The sequence below is a fragment of the Pempheris klunzingeri genome, chromosome 5 (assembly GCF_042242105.1).
Source record: "Pempheris klunzingeri isolate RE-2024b chromosome 5, fPemKlu1.hap1, whole genome shotgun sequence".
Lineage (NCBI taxonomy): Eukaryota > Metazoa > Chordata > Actinopteri > Acropomatiformes > Pempheridae > Pempheris > Pempheris klunzingeri.
In genome coordinates, this window is record NC_092016.1 from 24,990,819 (window position 1) to 25,017,855 (window position 27,037).

The window sequence follows — 27,037 nt, forward strand, 5'->3', positions numbered from 1 at the left end:
AAATAACCAAGGTGTGTGCCACACGTTGGCTCTCCATTGAACCAGCGGTTTCACGCATTTTGGACCAGTGGGAGGCGCTTAAACTGCATTTCACATTCACCAAGTCCAGTGAACACTGTTACATGACTGAGGTTTTATACTCCATGTACAGTGATCCTCAAACATCTTGTATCTGACTTTTTTGAAGACAGTGCTGGGTGAGGTACAGTTGGCCATCAAGGCTTTTGAGGGAAAGCAGATGGATCCTCTTAAACGTCTTGACAGCTTGGTTAGCCTGATAAAGTCTGTGAGTAGCAGGGTGCTGAATCCACTGGCAAATACTGATGTACTCAAAGAGCCAATTGATGGATCCATCAGTCCCAAAACGTACCTTGGTTACCTTCTTGAGTCAAAGGCAGCTGAGCTCCACCTTGTGTCTGAGGAGAAGAACAATGTCCGAAAGCGGTGTGTAGCCTTCACCATCTCCCTCACTAATGAGTTGAGGGTGAGACTGCTGGACAACATTGAAGCATTGCAGTACATGTCAGTTTTCAATGTAGAGGAAACTCTAAACCACAATAAGAATCTGTCAATAATCTCTGTTGCTTCCCCATTCCAGGGGCACCATCTGACCCTCTAACAGAGTTGGGTCATCGTGGGTGTAACCCTTCGGAAACACCTCCAGAAATGTAGGACAAAGGCTGTTGCTAAACCAGTCCATATTCAGCTGTTAAGAGCAGATCCTCGAACCAAAAACCAAAAACTTGCCCTGCATTCCAAACTGAATACATTTCTTTTTTACTATAGGACATACTGCAGCTGCAGCTCCCTTGCTCATATAATCATAGCAGTCTGTAGTGCAAAATTGGAATATTGTTGAAAAAATGTTACCTTGGAGATACAAAACACCATTCACCATTTTTTCATTTTCAATTTTGCACTATGAGCTGGAATGCAGCTCTCCTGGTGGGTTCTTTATTCTTTGTTGTATTGATGCATGATTTGTTTTCTGTAATGATTTACTAAAGATTAGAGAGGCTGTTCTCAGTCATTGTAGTTTCTATGCATGCAGTAATGTCACCGCACTAAATATCGTGGACGAAGCAGTTGTCTGAGTGTCGTGTGCCTGTTGAGTTGTTTCCTTCAGTCCTTCGGTCCTTTAAACCTATGACCAGCTCAGACGGAGTTGCCACTTAATTTGCTTAGTTATGAACATACTCTGAACTCTTCCAGCTCATCCATGATAGCATGGGGGGCATCTCATGCTGCGGTGGCTTTGTGCTCATATGTTGTAATAGTAATCTGATCCTGTGGTGAAAGTTTAGTATGAAATATAAAACAAAAAATCAATGTATGGGAAAAAAGTTCTTCTTATTCTGCAATTTTCATTTCTATGACAGTAACTACTATAGTTGTTGTATTATTCTCCTTTAGTGCTACTCATATATTCATGTCATGTATGAACTGGTAATTTAGCATCACCTGCTGCATTAATGGAGGGAATAGGTTCACATTTTCTTTATAATTAGAGGACTTATGTCCTGCATAAATGCTATTGTAGCACTTGCTTAGATTTTGGGCCAATTGCAAAGCTATACGGTTACTAGGTTCTGGAGGAGTGAATAAGAGAAGACATATACTTGCAATTTACAACAGCCGGAAGATTTATTGCAGTTTAACAACACCAAATTGGTCCCTATCTGCAAATCCTGTGGAATCATATATATATATATATATATATAGATATATATAATAAATTTAATTTATAACCTACATATATATATATATACACACACATATACATACACAAAACATGTATTGAAAATGCATATAAACTTATCATACACAATATTTCAAACACTCCAACTGGTTTAGCTCATTTTTTTTAACCCTCTAAGCGCCAAAGTCGCAAAATTGCGACAAGCAACATTGCTGAATAAAACAGGCTGTATCTATAAATGTGGTGCCGAATCTTGTTATTACTTTTCACCAGGACATGGCGGACATGTGTGCCTGTAATCTGAGCAACATTTGTGGGCGTGGTTCTGTAAGTTTTACAGTAAAAGGAGTTTGTAAAACACCCTCCGGCGCAGAGACGCGGCGGCGAAGCAGAAGTACTAGTGTAGAGCGTAGCGAGAGCGAAAGAGTGTTTTTTCATTTACTCATGATGCCGAGAGGTCGGTTTACCATCGACGAAGTACTTTGTCAGGTACTGGCTGACTCCGATTGTTCAGTTGTCCAGTGAAGCAGAAACTGACATTAGTAGTGACGGCAAGTCCGCGCGCCATAGTCCACAATCAGCACATGGTATAGTGGATGCTTCACCTCAGCGTGGCCGGGGTGAAGCATTCTGCGATCGTCAAGCAGGGGACGTGGTCGAGGTGGCAGGGGGGCTCATAACACCGCAAATATGGGTGAATGTAGCGGGGATGAAAACAACCGCGGTTGTCGTGGCAGACGCGGGAGAAGCCGCGGGGAAAAACACACCGCTAATAGCGGCGGAGGTGGCGTTCATCGCCGCACCGTAAATCACGGCGGTGATGATAATGATGATGATGGCTGGCAGTTCTTGAGAGAAGAGGAAGAGTATCAAAAGTGGATCCGAAATTTTGATGAGCCTGTTGGTTATTGTGGAGACGATCTGACAAATTCTGAGCCCATTGATTTCATCTCTCTTTTTCTGAATGATGAATTCTGGAGCCTATCCCAAATTTCGTTTCATACTAAAGATATTTCACATTTATAGTATGCCTTTATCTCAAACCACTTTAAAGTTATAGCCTTTTGAAATCTTGATATCAAAATTGTATATTTTCTTGAAAAAACTCCGGCGCCTAAAGGGTTAACTCTATACAACTACATTACACAAGCTAGCGGTTCGCTAGGCTACTAGCTTAGGCAGCTAATTAACATCGATAGGGTAACCTCACCGGACTCGTTTACCACCGGAGCACCGCACCGTTCGAGTAAACAAAACCAGTGGATTCCTCCCTCTCCCAAAACTTAGTTCTTTAGCTGGTTTAATTAATATTATAATTCCAATCGTTGCTTAGCCTCCGCTACCTCTCTCCTCTCTCTTTGTGGGTCTGCCCGGGAAAAAAAAGGGTCTGCTCAGAAAAGCTGCGCAGTAGATCAACAACCCGCCGTGAAGGGGGTTAACCCTTTAGTGGCCGTGCAGTTTCATGCCGGTTACACTATGTTAGAGTGATCTTTTAAGGTGATCTCAAACATCACCTAACTTGCAAAAGCCAGCTTGTACTAACTCAATCCTGCTTGGTCTGCAGCTGTTTGATGTACAACAAGAGGCCCTCTTTGGTGCGGTCGAGGTGGTTAGCTAAGCCGGTAACGGTGAGTCTATCAGACTGCTGGTCAGGAGCAGGCACTTCAATATTAACCTGGAGTCAGACAATAAGGTCACTCAACACAAATGTTAAATTTGTAAAACACACCTCAAATTCATTCAAAATTCAACTTCCATACTGTCCTACGATGTATGGATGAAGCTCAAAAAGGACTCTCAACAATCTCAACAGTGACAGGAACCAAGGTCTAAAGAGAAGAGACAATTAGGGAACAAACCAACAGGTCTAACCTTCAATGATTCCAGTCTTTAAAACCACAAATCACGTCACACTTTTTGGGTGCGTTGGAATCAACAGACAGGACCTTCACTTTTCCATTGGCCTCTCTGTTCTCCTGAAAAGAGGCCTCTGCAGCCTAACCTTGATCAAACATGAAATATGTTTTACCCGGATTGCATGTAGGGTGTTTTCATGCTCTATTTTGTTCTTCAGCGTCCATTTCGGCTCTCCTCCCACTGTCTTCGTGATGTTAAGTCTGTGCAGCCTTTATACGGCACGCTGCTGAAACATGACGACGAGTTCAAGTTCTTCATGTTGGAGTGACGCTTTACCAAATGACTCAACTCAAAAATACTACTCAAGAAGTTAATCACTCTTACTGGAGAATACTAACTAGATCTAAAGGAGGAGACGAGACAGGTGAGGACATGATGACATGATTATTTTTTATTACTTTTAACTATCTTTTTAACTATTTGTTTTACTTTTTTTTGCTGGTAATATGTTTTTAAGACCTTCCCTCTCCAATACATGCTGGTGGAGAGAGCTCTTGTCTTGAGCTCTTGATGTATACTGACAAATTGTAAACATGTAGCAACATCAATATGTTCTGTATAATGATTAAATATGGAGTATATATATATATATATATATATATATATATATATCATGTCCAGTGGCTGCCATTCTCAATGTTTCGCTAAAGAACAAAAAAAGGATCTTTATCAGTCTATCTATCCGTCTGTTACCGTGGCATAGATCCTGTGCTTGCACTATGTTACACTTATTTAGAATGTCCATTCAATCCTTTAGGCTTTTATTTTGAATTTGCTACACTTCCCTTAACAGTTTTTCCATTATAGTTTTGAACCAAAAAACAAATTTCCGTTTTTTTCATTTTTGAATTACAAATGAATTGAGATTATCTGATGATAGCTGGACTGGAGTGGATGGAGGTCTTCAGTTGGACCCTCTTGCACTATTTAGCATTTTTCAAATGTATGCAGTGGGTGGAGTTATGTTTTGAATTTATAAGTGGGAGGGGCTAAATGTGGGCATTTCCTTTTATGTTGCAGCGGAATGTGATGCATCAAAGGCAAAAAACAGTGACCTCATGGGATAAGATAGTATAAGACAGCATAAGATATCTCAACGGTGCAGTTTATACAGTGAGATGTTTCCAGCACACACATCAAGCCTCAACTACCAAACATCGCTATTTAACCAAGACAGTCAGTTTGATAGAATCAAAATGAACGTGGACAAAGAAAAGATGCAGAAATTCACTAAAGAATCAGTGAAGGAAATGAATCCAAGGCAGCTGAGACATTACATGACGTGTGCCGCTGAAGTACATCAGGAGAATGACGACTTACGGAAAGCTAATCGCGAGCTTCACACACAGCTTGAAGGTTTCAAAGAGTCATTGTCACAAAATGAATCTTTGACAAAGGAGGTACAAGAACTAAGACAGGAGTTAGAGTTCAAACGCGAGAAAGCTAAAAAGCTGAAGGAGCACCTGGCCCATTACACTGAACAGAAGGCAGAACTGAAGATGGTGAAGCGCGAAAGAGACATGCTGAGTCATCAACATGAAGAACTCATGCACCACAGAAATGAAAACTTTAAGTTGAAGAAGGAGAATAATGACCTGAAATTGACCCACAGCAGGAACGACGAACGACAAATGAAGAAAATCCGAATTCTTGAGCTCGAGAAGGATAAACTTCTGCACCAGAAAAATAATCTAGAAAACCAAGTGTCCGAGGAAAACACCAAAATGGAGGAACTTTCAAAAACAAATAAAGCCCTTCTTAAAGACAATCAAAAGCTTGAAGAACAACTGGGCCAGGCATTCAAGCAGATCGGAGAACTGGAACTGAAGGCAATTACCAAAGTGGACTCGGACAAATTCCCCAGCACGATCGCGCCCAGCCAGCAGGATGAAGAGCTGAAAAAAAGGGTGCTGACATTGAGCCATCATGTGACCAGTAAGCGCAAACAACTAGAGAAGAACAATCTAATTTTAGCTGAAAAGGAGAAGCAGTGTCAGGAGTTGAAGGAAAGTATGTCGCGGATGCTGCCTCCTCACGAAGTAGATTTGGTCCCAAAGTACAAGTCTGTTATAAGAGAGAAGAAAAAAATGATTCAAGGTCTAACAGGAAATCTCTATATGCTGCAAAAAGAAGCAGAAGAGTACAAGGCTGAGAAAGAGATGTTGCTGGAGAAGGCAGACACCTACAAAAAGTGCTACCTGCAAGAAAGAAGTAAGAACATGGATTTGAGGGAGGCCTTGAAAATGAGTGGAGCCAAGCAGGTACCTGAAGACAAATCAGGTCATACCCAGCTCCCACCTCTCTCCAATATTCAGCACAAGCAGACAACAGAGAAATCAGGTCACAAACGGACACATACCATTACCAAAATGATCAGGATGTCAGAGAAGCCAGTCCTTGTCCCCCTGAATCCAGAGATCAGAGGTAGCAAACTACCTTATCATGTTGTCTCACCCAAGTCTCTCCAGCCACAGCTCTTCATTACTGAAGCTCCGAATAACTGAGGTCATGTCACAAAAAAAAAAACTGACCTCTTGTACTTGTGTGGGTTTACTCCGGGTGCTCCGGTTTGCCCTCCACAATTCTTATTTAATTGGAAATATGATTATTGGCATTTTTACCTTTATTGGAAAGATCAGTGAGTACACAGTGCTAAGTAATTCAGCTAACCACTAAAAGTGTTTCTTTATTATCCGGACTTTTTCTTCCATACATTTTTGGTAACATATGGAACAAAACAGTAAGTGAACAGTAAGTAATGAGGTTGGTCAGGTAAGATAACAGATTAACACACGTCTTGTACTTGTGTGGGTTTACTCCGGGTGCCCTGGTTTGCCCCCACAATGCACAAACAAAAGTAAATAAAATTGAAATTATTTAATTGCAAATATGATTATTGGCATTTTTACCTTTATTGGAAAGATCAGTGAGTACACAGTGCTAAGTAATTCAGCTAACCACTAAAAGTGTTTCTTTATTATCCGGACTTTTTCTTCCGTACATTTTTGGTAACATATGGAACAAAACAGTAAGTGAACAGTAAGTAATGAGGTTGGTCAGGTAAGATAACAGATTAACACACGTCTTGTACTTGTGTGGGTTTACTCCGGGTGCCCCGGTTTGCCCCCACAATGCACAAACAAAAGTAAATAAAATTGAAATTATTTAATTGCAAATATGATTATTGGCATTTTTACCTTTATTGGAAAGATCAGTGAGTACACAGTGCTAAGTAATTCAGCTAACCACTAAAAGTGTTTCTTTATTATCCGGACTTTTTCTTCCATACATTTTTGGTAACATATGGAACAAAACAGTAAGTGAACAGTAAGTAATGAGGTTGGTCAGGTAAGATAACAGATTAACACACGTCTTGTACTTGTGTGGGTTTACTCCGGGTGCTCCGGTTTGCCCCCACAATGCACAAACAAAAGTAAATAAAAATTAAATCATTATTTAATTGGAAATATGATTATTGGCATTTTTACCTTTATTGGAAAGATCAGTGAGTACACAGTGCTAAGTAATTCAGCTAACCACTAAAAGTGTTTCTTTATTATCCGGACTTTTTCTTCCGTACATTTTTGGTAACATATGGAACAAAACAGTAAGTGAACAGTAAGTAATGAGGTTGGTCAGGTAAGATAACAGATTAACACACGTCTTGTACTTGTGTGGGTTTACTCCGGGTGCTCCGGTTTTCCCCCACAATGCACAAACAGTCAGCAAAGATCAGTGAGTACATAGTGCTAAGTAATTCAGCTAACCACTAAAAGTGTTTATCCATGAATGCTGCTTCAGCATTCACAGTAGTCTTGTCATTAGGGGGCCGCTTGCAAGCAAGGCCCACTATTGTGCCAGCTATGCAAAGCATAGGGCACAATAGTGGGCCTTGCGAATTTCATTTCGCTACTCCTCCCAGAGCTTTTGCACCACACACACAAAAAACGCACCAAAACGTGCGGCTCGGCGGCGGTCGAGTTGCTGTGACTTTTCTCAGAGGTCGGAGTGCACGTTTTGGCGCTTTGCACCAAAAATCACTCCATAGAAAATGAATGAGGAGCTAGAGTGGGTGATGTCATCGCTAGAGTGGAGAGGAGCAGAAAAATCGTCTGAAAATTTCGGGAACAACTCGCTCTCATGCCCACAGCGTGTCACTCAGACTCATGATTCATACAGAAAAACGTAGGACTCCTCGGGCCGGTCGCAACGATGTGACTTTGGACCCACAGAAACACACGCAGCAGCCCCCACGAGCCTCCAAGCGACGGAAACTGACAGGAACTGCCGCATTAAGTGCCATGTTAACTGGCAGCTCAAATCTGAGGAGGGAGGCAGACGCAACCACTTTTCTAACCTGCTCCAGCTCTCTCATTTCACAAGTTAGAGACCTCAAAACTACACGTACCTGTTCAGCAGACCCTCGTCTGTCCACTGGTTCACACGCCAAAGCTATGACACTCAAGTAAAACCCTCATTTTCAGAGGCATATCACAGCTCAAAGCTCCATGAAAAGAGCTGTGTCTCCCCAGAGTGGCTCATTAGGCAACATCACCATAGCAACCATCAGGTGATGAGTGACCTCTGAGCCCCACAGAGACACTGAGCATGCTCAGTTGGTGGGAATCAGATTTCATCAGACACACACACACACACACACTCACTCACACGCACACACTCACTCACTCACACACACACACTCACTCACACACACTCACTCACACACACACACACACACACTCACACACACACTCACTCACACACACACTCACTCACTCACTCACACTCACTCACTCACTCACACACACACACACACACACTCACTCACTCAGAGATTTTAACTGAACAAATTGAACTGTCACACACACAGAGACACTCACTCTCTCTCTCTCACACACACACACACACACACACACACACTCACTCACTCTCACACACACACACACACACACTCACTCTCACTCTCACTCACACTCACTCACACACACACACACACACACTCACTCACACACACACACACACTCACTCACACACACTCACTCACACACACACACACTCACACACACACACACACTCACACACACACTCACTCACTCACTCACACTCACTCACTCACACACACACACACACACACACACACACTCACTCTCACTCACACTCACTCACACACACACACACACACACACACACACACACTCACTCACACACACTCACTCACACACACACACACTCACACACACACACACACACACTCACTCACTCAGAGATTTTAACTGAACAAATTGAACTGTCACACACACAGAGACACTCACTCTCTCTCTCTCACACACACACACACACACACACACACACACTCACTCACTCTCACACACACACACACACACACTCACTCTCACTCTCACTCACACTCACTCACACACACACACACACACACACTCACTCACTCACACACACACACACACACACACACACACACTCACTCTCACTCACACACACACACACTCACACACACACACACACTCACACACTCACTCACACAGACATACATACATACATACAAACAACTACATGTGTTGACTCACAACAGTCACAGGAACTCTGCCAGAGTCCGATTTTCAAAATAAAAGCCCTGTGCTTTTCAAAATAAATTTCCTCAGATTGTTCATCTGTACATCCTTCAACTTCACTCACACACTCACCCACACACACTCACACACACACACACACACACACACACACACACACACACACACACTCACTCACACACTCACTCACTCACACACACACACACTCACTCACTCACACACACACACTCACTCACACACGTACACTCACTCACTCACTCACTCACACTCAGACGTCGCACGCACCACGGCGGCCCCCGCCTAAAATTTCTGCGGGAAATTTTCTAGTCCTGTTCTTTATTATCCGGACTTTTTCTTCCGTACATTTTTGGCAGCATTTCAACTCCTTCATACTTTGAGCTACAGAAACCGTTTAAACATCAAAATGTTCAGCTTGTTAAGGACATGTGTGCTATGACTTTTCACATTTCTACCTTTTAAACTTCTCAAATATTTTTTTTTAACATTGAGGTCTATAGGAGAAATGTTCAAATCCTCTCCAACTTCCTCCACTTTGAAAGGTTATAGTTTCCTCATACTTTCAGCTAGAGACTTCATTCAAAAGAGTTTAGTAAGACATTAAGAGTGTGTAACCATTTCAGCTGTCGGTCCCACAGTTTTTGAACTATCGGCCCCAAAGCAACAGGACACTACTTCAACTTCAACTCATTCACTGAAATCTTTGACCAAAACCACAAAGTTTGGACTTTTTAAACAGTGATATTGAGGTAATTTTTCAACTTTATCCAAACAAATTACACATCTTTATCTTCAGCAAAGTCTTCTGCTGCTCACTGTGATGTTTGGTTCAGCTCTATGACCTACTGTTTTCATCTTAGGGCTTGTTAAAGTGGCCCCTCCGCAGGGCTCTGTGTGCTATCAACAGTTATGGCGCGTGTCCACTAGTACCTACTCGGCTCGGCTCGGCTCGACTCAGTTTGGTTGCATTTCCATTACAGTAGCGTACCACCTCAAAGTGGGTGGGGTGGTCATAGCAAGGCGGCCCGAAACTCCGGTGGCGTAATTTGTATACGGCACAAACAAACACAACTATAGACATGGAGCGTTTGGTTTGTGTGTATCCGTTTACCTCGTTCACAGAAATAATAAAATTTAAAAATGGCGGTTGATTCTTGTGAACGTCAACCAGACTACCAACAGGTTAGTCAGTCAAACAGTACTTACTTTTAGAACAAATAGTATGTGTTTGGTAAACTGTGTCTGTGCTGAACCTCCTGCTGGCTGCTCTCCGTTACTGAGCATCTCATTAGCTTGTGTGAAGGGCCGCTAGCGTCGGATCACCAGCACCTGTGCCGTGATGCTACGGCAATTTGCAGACAATGAAGAGAAAGTCTACGGACATCTCTTCCATATGTGTGATGATGGAGGCCAGGATAACACCGCCGAGCAAACCCATGAACAGACAGGGACAGAGACAGAGCAGGTTCAGGCAGCGACAGGTCCAGAGAACAGGGAAGAAGTAAGGCAGGTCAGACAGGACCTGCTGGACCCAGGGCCGGCTCTTCCAATAGGCAATAGAGGCAAATGCTAAGGGCGCCGTGGCCTCCAGGGGGCGCCACAAAAGGGGGAAAAATACCTTAAATACAATTATATTAAAACTAGTTATTACTATTAACTCTAAAAATGAAAAAGCTCACATTGATTCAAATGTAAAGAAAGGTGTAGCAGTTATCACAGAGAGCATCAGGTGTAGCAGTTATCACAGTGTAACATCAGGTGTAGCAGTTATCACAGTGAGCATCAGGTGTAGCAGTTATCACAGTGTAGCATCAGGTGTAGCAGTTATCACAGAGAGCATCAGGTGTAGCAGTTATCACAGTGTAACATCAGGTGTAGCAGTTATCACAGAGAGCATCAGGTGTAGCAGTTATCACAGTGTAACATCAGGTGTAGCAGTTATCACAGAGAGCATCAGGTGTAGCAGTTATCACAGTGTAACATCAGGTGTAGCAGTTATCACAGTGAGCATCAGGTGTAGCAGTTATCACAGTGTAACATCAGGTGTAGCAGTTATCACAGTGAGCATCAGGTGTAGCAGTTATCACAGTGTAGCATCAGGTGTAGCAGTTATCACAGAGAGCATCAGGTGTAGCAGTTATCACAGTGGAACATCAGGTGTAGCAGTTATCACAGTGGAACATCAGGTGTAGCAGTTATCACAGTGGAACATCAGGTGTAGCAGTTATCACAGTGTAGCATCAGGTGTAGCAGTTATCACAGTGAGCATCAGGTGTAGCAGTTATCACAGAGAGCATCAGGTGTAGCAGTTATCACAGTGTAACATCAGGTGTAGCAGTTATCACAGTGAGCATCAGGTGTAGCAGTTATCACAGAGAGCATCAGGTGTAGCAGTTATCACAGTGTAACATCAGGTGTAGCAGTTATCACAGTGAGCATCAGGTGTAGCAGTTATCACAGTGTAGCATCAGGTGTAGCAGTTATCACAGAGAGCATCAGGTGTAGCAGTTATCACAGTGGAACATCAGGTGTAGCAGTTATCACAGAGAGCATCAGGTGTAGCAGTTATCACAGTGGAACATCAGGTGTAGCAGTTATCACAGTGAGCATCAGGTGTAGCAGTTATCACAGTGTAACATCAGGTGTAGCAGTTATCACAGTGTAACATCAGGTGTAGCAGTTATCACAGTGAGCATCAGGTGTAGCAGTTATCACAGTGTAGCATCAGGTGTAGCAGTTATCACAGTGTAACATCAGGTGTAGCAGTTATCACAGTGAGCATCAGGTGTAGCAGTTATCACAGTGAGCATCAGGTGTAGCAGTTATCACAGTGAGCATCAGGTGTAGCAGTTATCACAGTGAGCATCAGGTGTAGCAGTTATCACAGTGTAACATCAGGTGTAGCAGTTATCACAGTGTAACATCAGGTGTAGCAGTTATCACAGTGAGCATCAGGTGTAGCAGTTATCACAGTGAGCATCAGGTGTAGCAGTTATCACAGTGAGCATCAGGTGTAGCAGTTTTACATAATCGCCGATGGAGGGGGGCGCCATCTAAAATCTCGCCTAGGGCGCCACATTGGGTAGAGCCGGCTCTGGCTGGACCAACAGGTGAGCCGAGAACAGGGTCCCTCATGAGGAAATGAATGGCAAGAGAGTAACTTCACCTGGATAAACGTGTGGTAACAAGGTGTCAACACTGAGTTATGAATCCTGGTGCAACAACAGAAAGCTTCTTATTCATGTTTACAGGTAGATGAGTTTGAACAGTCAGAACAGAACTGACTGTGGGTCCATAATCTGTATAGAGCATCTAAACATCCTTCTGTATATTCTGTATATCCTCCTTATATATTTTTGCACTTGCTACTAATTGTACTTCTGGTTAGATGTCAAACTGCATGTCATTGCCTTGTACTGTACAGGTGTAATGACAATAAAGTTGAATCTAATCTAATCTAATAATACACCTGTAATCTGAGATTACTATGGACAGCTACTCATGTTATTATTGTTGTTTTTGCTGCTGCTATTTTAAATTCAGAGTAACTTATTGTCCTCATGTTTCATCACAGATATTTCCCAGTCAACATCAGAGGGGCCAAACAGCTGCATCTCAAGTTTTTCCCTCGTACTCTTCAAGGGGACAGAAGACGAGGCTTCAATAAGTGCGCACGCATGGCTAGAATCCTCTCAGAGCTGTGGTCAAATGTCTACTGTCAAAGACAATGCTTTTGTGGACATAGTCTGTTACATGTTTACAACAGAATAAAGCTGTATTGAAAACAATCAAAGGCCTCTGTGTGGTGTTTTTAAACTTGAGTAGACTTGTTCCCTGTTACTGTTTAGTTCATTACATGAATGTACTCCCTAATAGTAAAGCTGTATAATACAACTACCCTATTAGAACAATGAATGTCCTAACTCATAAATAAACCAACACTTAATAAAACAGGCTCGTACTGTATTAGTCCATGTACATCTAAGTAACATTAACTGTAAAATTAGAAAGTATATGAGTATGTGATTCCTTAACTCTCATACTGACATTGATCTTGACTAGCCTCAATACTTACAACAGCTTTTCTTCTTGAAATTCCGTTATTGTTTTTGGTTTTGGTGTGCCACCCCAGGATTTTCTCTGGCCCTATCTGGCCCCCCCTGTGAAAAATTTCTGGGGGCGCCCCAGTGAGGAGGTACTAAAATAGCACCTGGTACCAGGTACTAGCGCTAGTGGAAACGCAACAAGACCGAGTCAAGTCGAGCCGAGTAGGTACTAGTGGAAACGACCATTAGGCTCCTCTGTGGCTCAGCACTGTTCACTCACTCACTCACTACTGCTACCGCCTTTAGCAGTACTACAGTACCATGGCAACAGGAACAGGAATATCTGACATATACCAACAAATCTGAAATTATGGGGAAAAAAAAGAGAATAGATTAAATCATAGATTACAATTTCGTGACTATGTCACAAACTTCTAGGAGACTGGGTTGCCTCTGTGCTGTGAGCAGACAGGCAGCTGGTGTGGAGCTGCAGGCAGGAGCCGAATGGCATCATTTGACTGTTTTAATCTGTTTGCTGATACAGTTTCACTGGTACTTTATTGGTGCTAACTTCAAGCTGAAAGTGTAGCATTAGATCACGCTAGACTTGCTACATTTATTTTTAACCAATCCTGGTGTTAGCTATGGCGCTAGCCCGCTGCCGTGCTGTTAACGCACTCTGCAACAAGCTACATATAATGCTATTCAGTGTTAATGAAGATTGGTCTATTGAATCCAATTCAACAACATTGTAAAATACTTTGACTTCTGTCAGTCAGTCAAGATTTATTTCTATGAATGGATCAGGAACTCTTCCTCAACCCTTCAGACAGCGATCCCTTGGAAGATCAGCTAACTCCTGAAGTTTCAGAGTCTCCTCCATCCCACATCGTCCCTGCTTTTCAGCAACAGTGTCTCGTTGCTGTCCTTCAGAGCCTGAATGATTGCTGCCACCACCAGGTTCACCAGCTCAAACTAAGCCATTACCACAAAGGTGATGAAGCAGATTGGAGCGACCCCGTATGGGTAGCTTCAACAAGCATCATTGCCAAGACGACCGACACTCACTCAATGTGTTCTTGAGAGACAGAAAGAAGGGGGACTGGCACACAGACTGGAGAGGCTACATCACAACGGTTTTGTAACCACAGTATTTTCAATAATCTGACAATTAGAAAGTAATACTCAGGTAATAGTGCAGCAAACATTAAAAGTGTACAGAATTATTATCTTGATTGAAAGATCTTTATTTTATTGGTCTGTAACTTACTAATTATTTGCTGAAACATTCCCTGTGAAGAACTACAAAATGTGGTACTAATTACAGGCAAATTAAGAATTTTGTTGAAAGACCTGCATCATTGAAACCCAATTACGGCAATTCAGTTATTTATTTTATTACAGGAAATTTACAGCACTTGCAGTTGTTGGGTATTACCTTTTACATGTCTGGAGCTGAGCATTGCTGCTTAGAGCATAATATATCAACCAATCTTTATTAATATAGCGGCAATTCATAACAAGACACTTTCCATACGCAGCAGGTCTAGACCAAACTCTTTAATTAAGAGAGAGACCCAACGATTCAGGAATTCAAAATAAAGGATTCAAGAATCAGCAGGAGAGCAAGCATCAGATATTATATCAGGCAACAGTGGCAGGAAGAAACTCCCCTTTAACAGGAAGAAACCTTGAACTTGCATAATGTATAGAGCTTGTGGCTGTATGTATAAGTCCATGCATACTTTCATAACCCCACTCCAGCACGCCCCACTGCATATTTTGCATTTTTAAATAATTGCCTCAGTGCCTGTATTTAGCCATCTTGTTGCACACTCTTCTTTTGCACTAGTTTAATGGTTTTTTTGGTGGGAGAATTGGCACCAGCCCCCAGTAATTGTATAACAGCAGTGGATGGAAACAAGCATTCATACGCATTTTCTTTTGATTAGAATATGTGTTACATTTGGGTGGAAACCTGGCTACAGTGGCATCATTTTCCAAATATTAAGAAACCCGTAAAATTGGATGGAGAGGAAAAAAACAAAGGTTATGGACAGGGTGGCGCCTCTCTCTCAGTCAGAGGAGCACCTGTAGTGTTCAGTCTCTCCAACTTCTACAGTGAATTTATCATGCATGCCATGTTTTTTGTGTAAATACAGGCCTATCATCCACTGAATGACAACATTCTTTAAATTAAACGACATCTACATTAACTAAATGTTATCCCCTCATTTAGCACATAAACTTAAAAGTGGCAGATAAAGTTTCTAAGTGGCAGACAAAACATTACCTGTCTAGCACAGTGGCAGGCAGGGAAAAGGTCATTTGTGGCATCACTTGCTTGCAGTTCTATGTCTGTGTGAAAGGGTACTGCTAGTTATTGTTTCTTATTGTCCTCCTAGGTTAACTTCATTCTACTGCTTATACAGCTAGATATAAATTAGTAAAGCACAAATCTGAATCCTCTTGGAGCTGGCAACTTGCTTTAATGATTTCCCAATAAACCCTGGGAAAATAAGGCCGTATGTTGGTATTCAGCTGTCAGTACAGCTCATCACAGTTAGAAGACTGCCATGACATGATTGGCAGTTTAATAGGATTAAATACAGTCAGTGACTTCAGTAGAGATTATGAGTGGAAGCAGGACTGTAGCCTGCTGTATTTCTGCCTGCGTACCACACTCTAAGAAATTGCTGTAAATTTACGGTGAAATTTCAACAGTAAGATCCTGATATGTTTAAATACAGGGTTACCCTGTATAATAACAGTTTATAACATTAGTTTACTGTATTATTACTTCAAGAAAAGAAAACAGTAATTTCTTGTATTTTTTGCAATGCATTTTGGGAACAAGAAGGTGAGAGAGCAGGAGACACGTTGGAGAGTGGAGTTTGATGCCAAATTGTTATCTAGTTCCATCACCACAACAAACAGGTGAGTTTCTTACTGCTTTGCTAATTAGAATAGGCAAAAACCATCACTTACTTAAATTGGAGTCATTTGTAAGATTAGCATTAGCTAGGCACACCATGAGTAAATTCTTTGCTAGCTAACTAGCTAGCGCGACCTTAACAGTTGCTAAAGGGGAAAACCCCACAAAACATTTTCTTGTAATTTCAAATGTCGGTAGGGGTTGTTATATGGGTATGCAATGCCTTGAGACATATTAATATTGGTTCAATTCATACCCTGGCTGGGCTTAGTAAATCAACTACAATATGGAATATCAAGAACATTAAACACATGGATATAATTACAGTAAATGTTTTTCAACACCAACTCTGAACATGCACTCTTGTTTTTCAGGCGATTCATCAGGATCAACCCTGAGCGGGGCACAAAGGCTGCAGGGGGCAAAGGAAAAGGCAAGAAGAGAGCTTCTCCCTCCGTCAGCCCTCCGGTCTCAAGTCTCCTGAAGAGACTGATGGATTTTGAGTGGGACTTCATATAGTCAGTTACACACATACACACACATAGACATGCACACACACGCAGACACACACACACACACACACACACACGTAGTTGCTGCTGTTCTCAGTTCTCAAGCAACTTTTTGGTTTTGTTATTTTAGTGTTTTAAGAAGAATTTAAGTTTGAAGTTATTCTCTATGTTATGAGAAAGTGTGTTAATCCTAAGAGCCACCAAACTCTTTTTGTTTAACCTTAAAAAGGTGACCTTTTCGCACAAGGTTTTGGCAAGGCAGTGCAATACTTGTCCTTGTTCTTGTTGATACTTTGTTCAATTTCAATAAAGAGGCATGGTTTGAGAAGACACTTTGAAGTTTTATTATTTGTCTTGGCATTTTAAGTTGCAGTTTCAAAGGCTATGTTTCTTTATCACATTAAAACATGGCGTTTATAACATGACATGCAAGAAGTAATTTATCAAATCACTAGGTTTAGAAAAATAAATATATTGTCTATTTTGCTAGAAGGAAATGAATTAACAACAAGGTGTAGTATTTTGCTGAAATTCACAGTTAAAAGCTGCAAATATACGTCTTAAGAAGTGTAAATAAACGGTAATAAACTGCTAATCTTTTCAACAGTACTTTCCTGTAAAGGTTTAAAATAACAGCTTTTTGCTGTATTTATACTAACAGTAGTTAACTGTAAACTGTAATATACCGTTAATTTTACAGTAATTTCCTGGCAACCCTACTGCCAGTTGTTTACCGTTTTTTAACAGGGGGAATTTCTAAGAGTGCATGAAATAAAATGAAAACTCTCTCTCTCTCTCTCTCTGCTGTTGTGACGATGGTTCCGTGAACTTCACGTGTAAAATTAGGATTTTTTGTGTGCAAAAGTTTTGGTTAGAACTCCAGTAACAGAAGATCACTGCAATAAGGTTCATAAGGCTTCCTGTCAGCTCCACTGGCAGTGTGATGAGTGAGTCTTGGACTTGGGCTGAACTTCCCTTTGGAGATCACATCCCCCGCCAGCAGCTTCTCATCTTCTGTAACTTTTCATTTTACAGCGCCTAAGCCTTAAAAAGCCGTTTCGTTCTGACATATACTTCATGAAATGCAATTTGAACCTTTTCCACGCCATTAAACCTGATTTGTTCCAGTCCCTCACCGCACCCCACCTCCTCCACCACCTCTCAGACTTTCCAAATAAAACGTTTCCAGCTGTGTGCGGCTGTGCGCTCTCCGTGCGTCACTCTGCGCCGCTGCTCGGACAGACGGAGCTACAGAGGCTACAGTAGGAGGAGGAGGAGGAGAAGGGAAGATGTCCGGGATCATGCTGCTGTCGGTGTCTCTGACTTTGTGCTTGCTGTGTGCGGCAGGCGGCGGGGCTGGGATCCTGGAGCGGGTCCCGGTCAGTCTGAACGACATGTTCCGGGAGGTGGAGGAGCTGATGGAGGACACTCAGCACATACTGGAGGAGGCTGTGGACCAGGTCTGCGTCATATTTTATTCATTCATACAAGGGCGCAGCTGTATATTCGGGTGGAGAAAGCCACTGTTTATCAAACCCCTGCTTTATTAGGAGTCACATCACGTTGAATTGTTTTGGTGGTCAGCCTAATTCTGATCATCACACTTACATACTAGGCATAGTTTCCATGTCAGCTTTCTGTATGAACAGTCCTCATCATTGTAGCTGCTCGAAATGGATATTGTCCACTCAGTTCAATAAAGGGAATAGTTCTATGGTATTAACCCCTTACACTCCTGTGGCTGAGAACTCTACACACACCCACCAGTCTTTGGTACCAGGTGAGAAGGCAGCAGGAAGGGCAGACATTTTCCCTGCAATTGGATTTCAACAGGTCTGCAGATGTTTCAGAAGACAGTGTCTGGTTTTGATCATTTGTGAAGCACTGGGAAGTTTCCCCTTCGTGTCATCCAAGAGAAGGAGATTAATCTCAATCACTTGGTGCTGTGTATCAACAAACTCTGCTCAGTTAGAGCCACCCTGAGGATTCATACTCCACCCCCCCTTTTGGCATATGTGGCTATTTCTAAGACTGATGAATTGATTCCACGTGTGTGCTAACATTCAACCCAACAGATAACCACTGAGAGTGCTAAATCGGCTTTAACGTCAATGGATGTGCGTCCCAGCTACCACAATGATACGAAGAAGGTGGTAAAGGACGGAGACAGAGCGGTTCAGGTCCTGGATACAGCCGACAAGGTAGGGCTTCACTTTTGACAGGATGGTAACATCATGCAACTCTCAGGTCATGTTTTCAGAAATGGAGAAAAAGCAGCTTTGTTTCTTGAGTTACATGTCTGGGTGGGTTGAGGTGGTTTTCTAACTTTTTATTTTGAATAAATCATGAATAAAACACAAACATACCATTAGGTTTGATACCCTTTTGTGCCATTTATAGGAGACCGATAATAAAACAGGAGAGATTCATCTTTCACACATCCATATGGAGATTTCTGGCCAGTGGAACAGTGTGGATCACGTGAGTCTTTTGCCTTCCCTGTTTAGTCTATGTGAATTGTTACTAATGGACCTGCTGCATTCTGGCCTAAGTTTCCCTGTAATCTGATCTTACTCCATCCTGACACTGAGAGTATTAGAATGACACTAAATATGTAGTTTTATATACACATAGCAGTGTAACGTGTTGGGTCTGCTTGTCCAGCTGATAGCTGGTCGACTCAGGTTTCCAGAAATGTTTGGTTTTCAGACAGGAACACGAAACCCCAACGGCCCCGGATTCAGACCAAATGTTTCTCCTTCAGTAATGATGAAGGAAACTGTAAATGCAGCCCTCGGGAAACACAGATAAAGCCCCAGTGAGCGTCAGTCATCTTGTATTTTTAGTTCAAGAAATGGCCAACTTATTCAGAACGCTTTGTCATTGAAATGTGAAGTTTTTATATGAACACGTTCCCCTCATTTTTGTGAGTATTCATGGTGTCTGGAAGAAGAGACAGAGAGGTGGAGTGCCTCTACAACTGTGGCTGCGTTGTCTCAACTTGTTTTATAAAGAATGAGATCATCCAACAACCAGACCTACTGTATACTTTTCATAGTTTTAACCTTCAGGAGGCCAGCTTGGATTGAGGCCATTACTGCTGCTCGCTGCCTGTTTTGCCATTTTTACTTTACAACGCTGGTTTTGATCTTTTGCTTTCCTGGCAGAAGTACAGAAAGTGGTTATGTTAATAGAGCTCGCGCCTGGAAAAAAATGCCAGGGAAGCAAGTGAGCTTGCGAGCCAGGCAGGGTAAGGTCCACTCCTCTAAAATGACTAACTGTATAGAAATGTTAGCCTCACACTTGAATTAGACTGAAGGAAGTCACAGTGATGTTGGTACGCACTTCATAGACAATACTCCGAATGAACGTGGGAATGAATAGTGGTAGATATAGCTGGATGAAATTGAGGTAAGTGTGGTCTACGGGTAGTTTAACAGGCCTCAAATTCAAAATGTGACTTAAGCTTAGTTGGTTGATTATATGAGGGCTTAGCTTTGCTCAGTTTAACTAGAAATCCCTCAGGCTTAGTAGCTTAAATGGGGTCTGTTGCTCAGTGGGTCCTCTGTGTTACAGTTCTTCCTCCTTTTCCTGCAAAGTCATTTGTGGAAAATGTTATAGAAAGGTAAAAGTTGATACTGTGCCTAGGAGACCAATAACTGCTGTAGTCATCTGGCATTTATCAAGATAATTGCAGGGTATTGTGGGTAGTGTGGTCCATACTTGTAGCTCTGTTTGCTTAATCATATCTGATTTCACGGCAAATGTTACAGAAAGACAGACCATACTGACAACAGCACAGAGGAAAAGCCTGTTAAAATCCTTCTTATTTGCACGCCATGCCATGTCGAGGAGTGAGAGCTTTATGAAACTGAATGTGGGAGGAACGCTTTAACATCAGTCACACGGTGAACACACATTTTAAGGACAGATTCACTAGACAACTAACAATTCACTTGGTAGCAGGGGTGCAGCCGACATGCTCCAGTGTCTATCATTAGAAGTAACCCTGGTTAATAACAAACAGATTCTGCTGTCAGGCTTTTGATCCTGTCTCTGACTTTGACACAGCCCAGCCAGCCTCAATAATGCTTTGCTTTCAGGGGCTTGGCTCTGTCTCTGTGTTGATTTCCCAGAGGCAGCACACACAAAGATAAAGACTAAAGAAAAAAAGCACCAAAATGGTGGATTCACAGCAGGCCTGTGCTGATTTTGGCAGGCGCTGTTTCCTCTGACCGCTAGAAAAGAGTTAAATAATTCTCAAATATCTCAACTAAAAGAGTCTTATTTATGCTACAGGGAAAATCTGCCCTAAAAATGTACCCTTTTTTTAAAGCAGTGTGCGGTGTAGTCTGCTACTGTGATCAGTGATCACAGTAGCGTAGTGTAGAGGAGAGAGGGGAGTTTAAACTTTAGATTCAGCCCTTCTGTGTAATTCAGACGTCGCTGATGTTCTCCAGCAGACAGTTTCCATCGAGATGGACTGTGGCTGCCAGAAACACAGCTTTAGGAACTCACTGGAGGGGGGGGGCAGAGGACAACTTTTACTGTGATACAGGAAAACGGAAACCATAATTATATTTGGTTGAGTGCATCTTGGCAGTGTTGCATATTTTACTGCCATCAGATGAGCTTGTGTTTACATTAATGCCATTATTGTGTCTGAAAGATAATAAATGTATCAAAAGTTGAAATAGTCATTTCTCTTTAAGAAAGAGAGAGGAAGCTGATGATTTGCAGTGACAACATTTAAAAGAACCCAAATCCTGGTCTACAATCTAGCTTTCTATATGCACTTTAATTCTGTTACAGGCTATATAAGCAACTCTCTCTATCTCAACCCAGGAATGCATGGTGGACGAGGACTGTGGTGACCTGAAGTACTGCCTGTATGAGATCGAGCACTCCAAGTGCCTCCCCTGCATACCAACAGATATGGTGGGGACTCCGTCAGTGTTGTGGTGTAGTTATTTGTTAAAGCTGACACTAAGACAAGAGAGAATATTAGACTCACAGTCATTTAGCAACCAGAAAGATGATGAATTAATCCAAAAGGCTCCATTGTCAGGTGAACGTCATCAAAGGCAACTGTTTGCTTTATAACTTCAAAAGTAATATGTTTCTTTGTCCAACCCAGTAGCAGATTTTGCACATAATTTAACCAATGACAAATTAAGTATGGATGCTAGCAACATAACCAATAAGTCAAGTCACATAAAGGTGTATTATCATGATAAAGTGCTTCAACACAATGCAAAAAATGCTGAAAACTAGAAGGGTACCTGGACAGCACAGACCTCTGCTGAGGCTAATAGTCTGGTCTTCTATACAAGCGCTGTGTATCTATGTAAGCGTATGTATGTAAGCACTATATGCTTGGACACTTTACCAAAACGTGTCGTATGTTTGGTCGTACCAATAATATAATAATATATATTATAATTTGGTGTTGTTACAGTTTCGGAGCAGATCTAGTCGGATCTGGATCTACTCTGAAAGTTCTTGGGTTCATCCTTGGTCCATGCTAGGCTCTTCTGCCAACATTTATAAAAAATCAAGCCAGCAGTTTGTCTGTAATCTTCCTGACAAACTGACAAAACCGAACCAAGGAACCTCCTCGGTGGAGGTTACAATGTCAGGTGAAGTTACACCTGTACAGTAAAGCAACATTAATAAATCAAAAACACCCATGAAAGACTGAATGATGGTACAAAACTGCATTAACCGTGAATGCGGCAACAGCCCACGTGTGTTTTCATCTCTAAACGTGTGTCCCCGCTCAGCCCTGCACTAAGGATGAGGAGTGTTGCTCAGACCAGATGTGTGTGTGGGGCCAGTGTACAGTCAATGCCACCAAAGGAACAGAGGGAACCATCTGTCAGGGTCAGAGCGACTGCAGGCCGGATCTCTGCTGTGCCTTTCAAAGGGGTGAGCTTTAACAGTGACACCCTTGGACACTGACATAAGAGAAGATGGACAGACTTACCCCCTCATATTCCTCATAAGTTGGTATGAGCACAATTATGCTGTAGGGTTATCTTAAGTCAAGTCTGGTGATGCGTCTTTGCGTGCCCCTCACATAAGCTTTAATTTCCCCTGTCCTTTCATCCATAATCTAATTCTATTGCTTCTCATATCCTTTTAACTGTCTTGTGCATTTTGTTGCTACTGCTACTATTGTTTTGAACTGAATTTGGGTGAACTGGCCCACTTGAATTACAAAAACACACATTTGTTCCCTGACCACTAGAGATATCAGCAACAAAGAAGCTTATATTTATTAGGTGTCCTCCCGTGGCTCAGATGATCGGAGGTTCAGTCTTCAGCTTCAAATTGCTCGTGCACAGCATCAGAATGCGATGAATAGTTTCCTCCATTCAAACTAGATACCTCCTGTGTTACTGTTGTGTCAGTGGGTGAATGTAGGGTTGAAAAAGACTAGACACAATACAAGTACGACCCGTTCACCATTCCTCTGACATCTCTGCTTCCATCCCAGTACAGTGGAAGTGCAGCAGTTATGAAGTTACACTTCTGAAATCTTCTGGGCTGTTAAATTGCTCTTTAAGGTTTCACGTTTCCCTCCACTCTCTGTCTTCAAACACACACTGTACAGAATATCCTCCCTCCATGATATCGGTCACATATACTGTGTAAAGGTCTCAAATAGAAATGGTGTGGGGAAACTTTAGCGGTCATCACAGCCAGTCACCACTGAAGGACTGACATTGAAGCACTGAGTGGAAGAACTTGTGCACATTCTCGTGCTGACTGCTATGTTTCCCACCAAATAGCACTTGTACAGTAGAACTTGTCTGATTTTGATTGACCTAGTAATCTGTGCTGTCTAGTCTTCATATCTATGAATCTGATATGGGCTTTATATTTTTAGTTTGTAACAACATGTACTGTGCAGTTCATATTAGAAGTGATGGAGTGGCTGAACCAACAAAGTAAAAAACAGTTTGGGACTTTTTAAAAATGTATTATTTATATCTAATTTTTCTTCTGACTCCTCCAGAGTTGTTGTTCCCAGTGTGTAATCCCAAACCGGAGAAGGGGGAGGCCTGTCTGAGCCACAACAACCTGCTGATGGACATGCTGGCCTGGGACCAGGAGGGCCCCCGTGACCACTGCCCGTGTGCCGATGACCTCCAGTGCCAACCTCATGGGTGAGAGCAAACATCGTCTACATTTACACCGAAACCCCCCCAGAAATCAGAAATCGTTCTTTAGATTGAAGATATATCTTTTATCTGTTGTAGTAACATCATACAATATCGATTAACAACAGATTCTATAAGCTATGTCTGGGGGTATAGAATAGAAGTAAGCAAAAGCATCGCTGCAAATGTTTTGTTTTTCTGAGCTGCGTCCTTTCTCTCACAGACGTGGATCTGTTTGTGGAGGGTGGCACCCGGAGATGGAGTGAGCACGAGGAAGTTATACATAACACAGTCCAGGAGCTGTTCTAACATCCTCTCTGAGCATCCATCAAACCTGCTGATCAACAGTTCATACAAACATAGGATGTAGCTTCGGGACAGGACTTGCACTGTCTTATTTATGCCTTACTACCGATGTGTATTATATGTCATGAAGCAAATAAAAGACTTGTTTTTAGTTTTGACTGAGAACCAAGAAAAGCTCTACTGTGGTATTCTCCTATTCATTACGCCCTCAGGTGGACTTCATTTCTTTTTTTGCTGAGTGAGAGCAAGACACAGCGCTGACCACTAGAGGGCAAACCTCTGTCACTTTACTGTGTGTCAGGCAGCATAAGCCGAGAAACAACACACACATGCACACGAATTCATGGAGACGCATGAAGGAAATGTTCAGGAAGAGGCTGATAGTCAAATGACCGTTGTGCAAACTGATACAGATCTCTGTCTCCCTGGCACACTAACACACACACACACACACACACACACACACACACACACAGTTAGCACAACCATAGGAAACAAAAAGGTCTTTGACTTGCATATTAAGAAATATTTTTGATTCAAATTCTGTTTTTCCAGAAAGTTCATATCCAAATACATCCTCCACTAGCATATGATATGAGCATGTACAAGGAAAAGGTCATCATTCTTAAATGTTAAACCTGTTAAATGTTTATTACCAACAATCACGTTTAGGCAGATGATGTGGAAAAGCATGTACAATCTGGTTCAGCCCATCTTGTCCTTACATGCATTCATACGTTTATTACAGCACACATCTGACAACAGCAAGGATCTTGGCACAGCAGGTACACATGGACACAGCTCATAGTGAAATTACATTCGCTCAGCTTTGTACATTGTGTTCTATGTCATACAGAATCACATATAATCATACCAGGAGCCAAAACAACGTGTGTGAGCTGCATCCCAGTCAAATCCCCTCCATTATTATCTGGGGAGTCTGGAACTTCAACAAAGTCGATATCTTATCGTCACCTCAGGACACCCAGAGTCTGCCAAGTATGCCAAGTGTGAATGTCAGCGTATCCCTCTCAGTGCGCAAATGAAACATTCCTTCATATGCATAGATTTGTCCCCAAGAAGCACTACAGTACCCATGAGCCTCATCCACCTTTTTCTACAGTGAGAACACCAGCCAGAGCTTAGAACTGAGCTTTTACGAAGTTTTCATTACAATCAGGTGCTTTAATTTTCAGCATTCAAAATGTATCCAAAGTGCAAATGTTAACTCGTACAATTTAGCCAACAAGTGTCTAGCTTCTGCTGGCTGTGATGCACGATGGCTCGATGATTAAAATGTCCCCATTTCAGATCCTACACGGGTCTTATTATGTGGAAACCCATTGTTGTTTATGTGTGTTTCCACTGGATGTGCTGATTTCCCCTGGTTGAAAACACTCACAGGCTGGATTAACAACTGTGCAAAGTGGGCAAGTACACCAGATCCCCACACTCCAAGGGTTCTCCAGTGCCCCAGCTTCAGTGCACATTTTTGGTTATTTGATTGCAAATTTGGAAAGGAATTTTGCACCAATCAGCTGAAGTGGATCTGGTGTTACAAGTTTTGTCTTTTAAAGAGGCCCTGTGTCAAAGTCTAGTTTTAAAACCTTATTTCAACCTTACAGCATAGGAGTACTGGTCTGTCTCTGGGTCTCCATGTAGGCATTTCACAGAGGGTTCAGGAGGTCATTAGAGGAAATAAAGACAGCTATGAGTGCCATGACTTAGGCACTGATAATCCAAATGGAGCGGAGATGTGACTGACTTAAATATTTAGGAATGGGTCACTGCAGGAAATATGGTAATCTAATTGTTAAAGTTTGACTATTGCTGAACACAGTGGCCACAAGCAGTTAATGCTAAAATGTGCCGTAAAAGAAAAGTCATAAAGTCAGCAAACTTACAGAAAAATATCGTTTGGCAATATCTGTCAAAAGTTGGCTGACGTTAAAGCTGTTGGTCATACCAGACCATGTAAGGCTGTAGTAGTAAAACCCCTCAGTGTATCGAGCTCAGCAGTTGTGTGTTTTATGAACTATTTGTGAATTCAACCTTTCATTTGTTAATGGAACCAATTTTAGTCAATGTTTGCCCCCCTGTTCGGTGGCTTAATTCACTGTATACTAACTCACTGTGTTTTAGAGGATCATTACAGGGTTTTAGTTCCTACCCTGCAAAGTAACTAATGACTATGGCGGTCAGTTAAATGTAGTGAGCTAAAAGGTAAGCCACAGTATTTACCTCTGAAATATGGTGGAGTCTAATAATGAAGTTCTGTACAGTACTTTTACTGTGCTTTAAGTGCAGAACTTTACGTCACATTGACTTGCTTTACACCACTGCCTAAAGCTGGCATGAACACTACACATTATCCACCTGATTCAATGCAAACCTTGACATCTGAAATGCCCTTGGACAATACCCTGTTGACCCCGTGAACATGCGTATTACTTCATCTATAGGCAGTTTTGATGAAGTCAAGTGAAACACAGAGGAGTGAGACCACATAATTTTTTCGTGGTGACACGTCTTATTATTTTTCTAAGGAGTGAGACCTCATAGACTTTTTTATTGATCTGCCATAGGGGGAACTTCACATATTACAGCAGCAACAGTGGCAGGGGCAAGATAAGCAGTCTTATTATTTTTCTAAGAAGTGAGACCAGTTACTGTTATTATTACTGTTATAATTATTTGGAAGTGAAACCCCTTATTATTTTTCTAAGGAGTGAGACCTCTTATTATTTCTCTAAGGAGTGAGACCTCTGTCTCGGCCCTATCTGTCCCGCTGACGTCACGGCGGTACATTTATCCGCCGCTGCTTCCTGCTGAGTCTCCGCTCCGTCACTCCTA

The 27,037-nt window shown here is 42.1% G+C and overlaps 1 protein-coding gene across 1 annotated transcript; it reads left to right on the top strand.

Moving 5' to 3' along the window:
• Window positions 1-17,978: 17,978 nt before the first annotated feature.
• Window positions 17,979-24,353, top strand: dkk3b (dickkopf WNT signaling pathway inhibitor 3b). The gene is made up of 7 exons (XM_070831146.1): window positions 17,979-18,172; window positions 18,788-18,913; window positions 19,113-19,193; window positions 21,558-21,650; window positions 22,496-22,640; window positions 23,734-23,884; window positions 24,102-24,353. The coding sequence occupies exons 1-7, from the start codon at window positions 18,002-18,004 to the stop codon at window positions 24,142-24,144; spliced, it is 810 nt and encodes a 269-aa protein (XP_070687247.1). The 5' UTR covers window positions 17,979-18,001; the 3' UTR covers window positions 24,145-24,353.
• The last annotated feature ends 2,684 nt before the right edge of the window (window positions 24,354-27,037 follow it).

What these genes read in the sequence shown, in the direction of transcription:
- dkk3b (XM_070831146.1), top strand. Translation starts at nt 18,002, where the DNA reads ATGTCCGGGATCATGCTGCTGTCGGTGTCTCTGACTTTGTGCTTGCTG. An exon ending in TGGAGGAGGCTGTGGACCAG is followed by an intron (nt 18,173 to 18,787) that starts GTCTGCGTCATA and finishes TCAACCCAACAG; the next exon opens with ATAACCACTGAGAGTGCTAA. An exon ending in AGTGGAACAGTGTGGATCAC is followed by an intron (nt 19,194 to 21,557) that starts GTGAGTCTTTTG and finishes ATCTCAACCCAG; the next exon opens with GAATGCATGGTGGACGAGGA.